This window comes from Puccinia triticina, chromosome 13A, assembly GCF_026914185.1.
Source record: "Puccinia triticina chromosome 13A, complete sequence".
Taxonomy (NCBI): domain Eukaryota; kingdom Fungi; phylum Basidiomycota; class Pucciniomycetes; order Pucciniales; family Pucciniaceae; genus Puccinia; species Puccinia triticina.
Genome location: NC_070570.1, coordinates 4547006 through 4552677, shown reverse-complemented (window position 1 = coordinate 4552677; position 5672 = coordinate 4547006). Strand labels below are relative to the sequence as shown.

The 5672-nt window shown below is 48.5% G+C and overlaps 1 protein-coding gene across 1 annotated transcript; it reads left to right on the top strand.

Moving 5' to 3' along the window:
• Window positions 1–1290: 1290 nt before the first annotated feature.
• On the top strand, window positions 1291–2197 carry PtA15_13A409 (uncharacterized protein; the record flags this gene model as incomplete). The annotated part of the gene is made up of 3 exons (XM_053162604.1): window positions 1291–1341; window positions 1431–1742; window positions 1859–2197. The coding sequence occupies 3 exons, from the start codon at window positions 1291–1293 to the stop codon at window positions 2195–2197; spliced, it is 702 nt and encodes a 233-aa protein (XP_053026564.1).
• Between the last annotated feature and the right edge of the window lie 3475 nt (window positions 2198–5672).

The window sequence follows — 5672 nt, the reverse complement described above, 5'->3', positions numbered from 1 at the left end:
AATCCGACAACACAAGATCGACATTGACTGGGTACCAACCAAACAAAACTTGGCAGACTTCCTCACAAAAGTCTTAGGCGCTCATCAACATCAAGATCTCATTTCTCAAGTCCCTGTTTCCTAACTTCTTTTCCATTCCCTTTCTTCCATCATCAACATATTCTTTCATATTCTTTTCCATGTTTTTCTGATTACTTATCCATTTCTCCATAGTTTCTCTTCAAAAAAAAAAAAAAAAGATCCATATCCTTGTTTCTCTATCTATGACCACCTCTTGTTATACTTTTCTTTCCTCTTTCTTACTCATCATGTATTTAGTCTTAGGTGTGGAGTTTGAGGGGGGGTGTTGAGGGGTGTGCAAACTCCAAACCTGGAGTGCCAGGGGAGTCAAGAGGTGGAGTGCGGGAGCAATGACACGTCAAGGGTTTTTCTCTTCAGTCACAACACTATGCTGAGACACATTCTAGAGTCCTGCCTTTATCAACTTATAGGCTACAGATGCTTCTGGCTGACAGCTGGGTGGTTGGTTCATAGTGCTCATGGGCCAATCCAACAGCCCAATACTGTGGTAGCAGACTAACAGACAGCTCAATAATTTGATGTCTTTGAGTCATGTAGGTTAGGTTGAAAGGGGGTTTCTGGGGTCATTTTGACCATCAATCTATTGTCACAGCCCCGACCGCTATTTGACGGGCTGGATCTGCAGGAAACTGTCCCGGTGTGTTGTGAGATGTGAAGAAATTGAACCCTAGACATGTTGGAGGCTGCAATGGCCATCCTCTTGGAAGATGGGCCGCCGCGACCGCCCCGCCAGCACTGCGCGGCTATCGGCAAACGCGCCTCTATGGACTGTCCCCTACCTCTTGCTTGCAAACTGTGTCCATCTGTTTAGTCCGACGCACAATGTTCGGATCGAAAGCTGGAAAAGCTTGGAAACTATGACTACATATTCCACCGGGGGAGGGAGAAGCTCCTGAGCTCCTCTGCAGCTGTGGACACGTGGCACAGAGCGAATCTCGGTTTCCAACAAGCATGAACATATGCTCCATGGCACATGGCAGCCGGGCCTTTGCTTTCATATACCCCTCGCAGCGGGGCCTCGCTATGTAGACAGTCGCCATAATCTAAAATCATTTGGTTGGGAAAAATGAAACCAAAGGCCCGTGTGTGTCGAGGTTGCACTGGACACGCCGCCCTGTTGCCGGCTGGATCCCGGCGCTCGCCTCTATACATACAGCTCCACCGTTGCCCTCCTGATCCCTACGCCCACCTCCGCTCCACAACAGAGCCATGTCCACAAAGCCTGGAAGCGCGTTGCCATCTCCATCCCCGTTCCTCCAGGTTACTGGCTTTCTGGAGAGTCAGCCGCAGCTCTCGCACGCAATCTTCCATCAGCCTACATCTGTTGGTGTATGTAAATACATCCACAGTCCACCACTGCCCGCCTTGTCATAGCACGCAAGCTTCCACAGTGGCTGTATGTGGTCCCACTAGATTCTTCAAAGCTTCTGAGGTATTCGCTGGCTTGGTTGCTTTGCTGGCCAAGGCTCCCTTTCTCTGACACACAGTTCGTAGGATATAACTCTCGCGGGCTCTCTCGAACTCCTCTCCCATCGTGGCCCGTGCCCGTGCATGCTAAACGACCCCCGTTCGCCAACAACTCCTTGATACAATCCGAAGCACTCCGTATTCTCGGTCTCCCAACTTCCAAACGGCTGGCGGATCCGCTCCCCTTTCCTCAGGTCGGTTGAGTACCACTATCTGCATATTCACGCCTCCACAGTGTCGGAGTGCCGGAGGCTCAAGCGATTGAGAAAGTGCGGATTCGAGCTGACTCGGCGACTTGTGTGCCCGGCAGAATCCCAGATCCAGGATGTGCATCCTCTCGCACTGGTGGGCCCAAGCGCGGGCCGGCCCGCGCCGCTCGTCATCCCCCTCGGCATTCCTCGGCGCGCCGGTCGTCCTGCCGAGCGCGAAGACCGACGATCCTGACGAGAAGCTGCGGATGCGGACGCCCACGAGCGCCGAGTCCCTCCGCCCCGCCTTGCTGGACGACGGCTGCCATCCCTACTTCCCCGGTACGCCCTGGAACCAGCTCGAGTTGGCTGCCACTGTCGATCCCTCCCACCATCCCAGCCCAAACCCTAGACGGCTCAGACTCCGATGCTTCTCCAACATCCTCGTCTTCAAGTCGTAGGATACCAGCAACCCTCCTTGTCTGCTTCGATGCCCTGTTCTTAGATTGGATCAACGCGCGATGATTGCTGATTTGTTTTTTTATCATTTCGCTGCAGAAAATAATTTCAATTATCGATTCGGTTCAACAAAAAAGTAACTTGCTTCAAAGTATCTTATCCACAGCATTCATCAGTGCTGCCAAGACTTGAAGCTATATACCAGTGCCATAGAAATATTTATTTCCCCCCTCACCTAATTACACGAAGGAGTATCAGTTCCTCTCATGTATTCAAAAGACGTAAACCTTCACAGGTTTTGATTGATGTAGTTATTTTATCATGATTAGAGCTCAGATCCCGCCGCCATGTTTTTTTCCTGCTCCGTTGACCTATACATAGATCGCGCAAATCGGACATTTGTTTCTCTTGCTTTCTTCCCCTTTTGTCTGAGATGTACCTTAATGAATGTTCTCCTTTCGGCCTGATAGTGCATGATACACCTCAACACTCTGAAAACATGATGTCCCCTTTGGTCTCTAGCTTAACAAATCCTTCTGCTTGGTGTCTTGCCTAGCTGAACTCATCCTCTGAAATAGAGGGGTGAAGGACCACTGCATCCCAATGGTACTCTCTGTAGCACAGGCTAATGAGGTCTTGATGATTTGTTAAGTGGCCTTTGGCACACTCTCAGAAAGAATTAATTGACTCTGGGGAGGACAAGCTTTGAGAAGGGGAAGGGGCCTGGCATTCCGGCTTTGGAATTACTTCTTGAGCTGATTAGCAGAATTAAGCAAGGGCTGTTGCGGCATGATAGGTCCAACATCATAGTCACAATGTTGTCTTCATCATTTTTTTTTTTGGGGGGGGGGGGTTGTTTATTTAAGCCCGGTCTCATCTGCGGTCCATCACAAATTTCTTGACTCTAGTTTTTGTCTTGCTCTCATTGAAACTCACCAGCTCAGCTGTGATTGTCTTGGTTTGACACTATAGGAAAAAAACTGTGTCTTGTTGGGGGAAGATTAGAACCAGTCTCATTTTCAGGTTGAATACTTGAGGATACATTCTACATCTGATGATTTATCATGTATGATGGTGGGGTGTCCAAACAGGGCCTGAATTTTTTTCCTCAAGCTGTTTTGAACCCCTTGATTTTGCAGGAAAATCTAGGCATTGGGACTCTGGGAGCCTCCCAGATTACTCCCAGATTGCAACAGGAAGTATACATCAACTGGAGTATCCCTGTTCAGAGCCAACTAAGGCTTTGACCCGACTTTCAGCGGCATACCAACAGCGGACCAATGTCTACCGGCGGTAGAGGCAAGGATGAAACTATTGGAGGCCACCCAAGAAGAGCTGCAAACTTGCCTGGAGGAAGCACAGGAGTCCATGAAGAGGAAATTTGACAGAGGAGTGAGGTCGACTCCGGACTGGAAACCAGGTGATAGCGTGTGGCTCAGTAGCAAAAACCTGTCAAAAACTAGACCAAGTTCTAAAATGGATTTTAAATGGCTGGGGCCTTTCTCTATTCAATGGAAAATCTCAAATTCACACCATGAGAGTTTGCTTGGCACTTGCGTGCAAGTGACATTGCACAATATTGTTTAAGAACCCTGTTAGATATATCCTGGAACTTGAGCCTCAATGTATGCTGAATTCATGATGAATTTATCTTTAAATTATGCCCAATTGAGCTGAAGGCACTCTGAAAAGGAGTTGAATTCAATTGGAAACCAGCCCCAACTTGACTCTAGTTATTACTGGGACTATTTTAGAACACATTTTCAACTACCTTGCAAAGCAATATCAAATACTTGGAAGAAACAAGGTATTTACCACGGGAATCATATATTTCTAGAGCTGCATCTTTTGGTTGGTACTTGGCACCCGCGGGCGTGTACTTGGCACCCGCGGGCGTGTACTTGGCACCCGCGGGCATGTAATTGGCACCCGCAGGCGGGTACCTGTGGAAGTGTGCAGGTATCCTCTGGGTGCGGGTGCGGGTGTCCAGTCTGGGTCCAAATTCAGGCAGTTACCTGTGCAAAAATTGCCATTCTGCACAGCTCTGCTTGCCCCTAGTGCCCATTGGCGGGTACTACGTACCTGTGGGTGGGTACCCGTGGAAGTACACAGGTAACAGCCAGCAGGTGCGGGTGTCCATTCTGGGTCAAAATTCAGGAAGGTACCTGCACCCGGTAGAGATGGCCCCAACAAACCCGTTGCGGGTACCTGCTATCCGCTGGCGGGTACCTGCCCATGGTCGGCGGGTACCCGCCAGCGTGTGCATGTTTGGGTGCGGATGCTGGATTTCTGGGAGAAATTGAGCGGGTACCCAGGTATTCTAGCAGGTACCTGCTCTTGTTTGGGCAGGTGGCGGCTGCCACAACGACCAGAAGGACTGGGAAGGCCTTCCTTCCGGTTGAAGAGGTTTTGTAACCTCTTCGACTGGAAGGAATCCTTCTGGTCGAAGGGGTTACAGAACCTCTTTGACTCAACTGGAAGGAAGGCCTTCCAGTTGAAGAGGTTACAAAACCTGTTTGACTGGAAGGATTCCTTCCAGTTGAAGAGGTTACAAAACCTCTTTGGCTGGAAGGGAATCCTTCCATTCAAAGGGGTTACAGAACCTCTTTGACTGGAAGGCCTTTCCAGTCAAAGAGGTTTTGTAACCTCTTCAAAGGCCTTCCAGTCAAAGAGGTTACAAAACCTCTTCAAGCAGAAGGATTCCTTCCAGTCAAAGAGGTTTTGTAACCTCGACTGGAAAGTCCTTCCAGTCAAAGAGGTTTTGTAACCTCTTCAACTGGAAGGAATCCTTCCGGTTAATTATGAGGGGCAGGTACCCGCTCTGACTGCCCCAGGCGGTGCGGGTGTGGGTGCGGGTGTCAAACTTTTGGCAAAAAAGCTGGCGGGTACCTGGGTTCACAGGGGCCATCTTTAGTACCTGGGTGCAAAGTGCCAGCTCTATAAATTTCATTCTATAATGTGTTTATCATAAATCCCAAAAGTTTTAGTGGTACACAAAAAGATACATGTGTAAGTTTGTGTGACACATTCTTTAGTTGCTGAATTTTTTCACAAAATATTTGAAGTTCTGGGAAAAGTCCATTGGAAAAAACCTCATATTAATCAGGAGTTGTGTATGACTTCAGAAAATATCCCCAAAATCATTTGTGTACATATGGCTGAATGTTATAAACAATTTTTGAAGGGTCGACCTAAGCCCCTGGCTCCACATGAGCACTCAGGTTGGCATCACTTGGCTCAGTGATGAAAAATGTGACACACCAGCACACATGTGTAAATTTGTGTGACACATTCTTCAGCTGCTAAATTTTGTCCCAAGGGAGTTAGAATCCTGGGACAAGTCCAGGGGAGCCTCAGATTACCCAGTGTTTGTGAATGAATTCAGAAAATCTCCTCAAAAGGATTTCTGTACTGATGGATGAAAGTCAGATACAATTATTGAAGGATTCAGATAATTTGCCCCTGGGATTGCAGGGC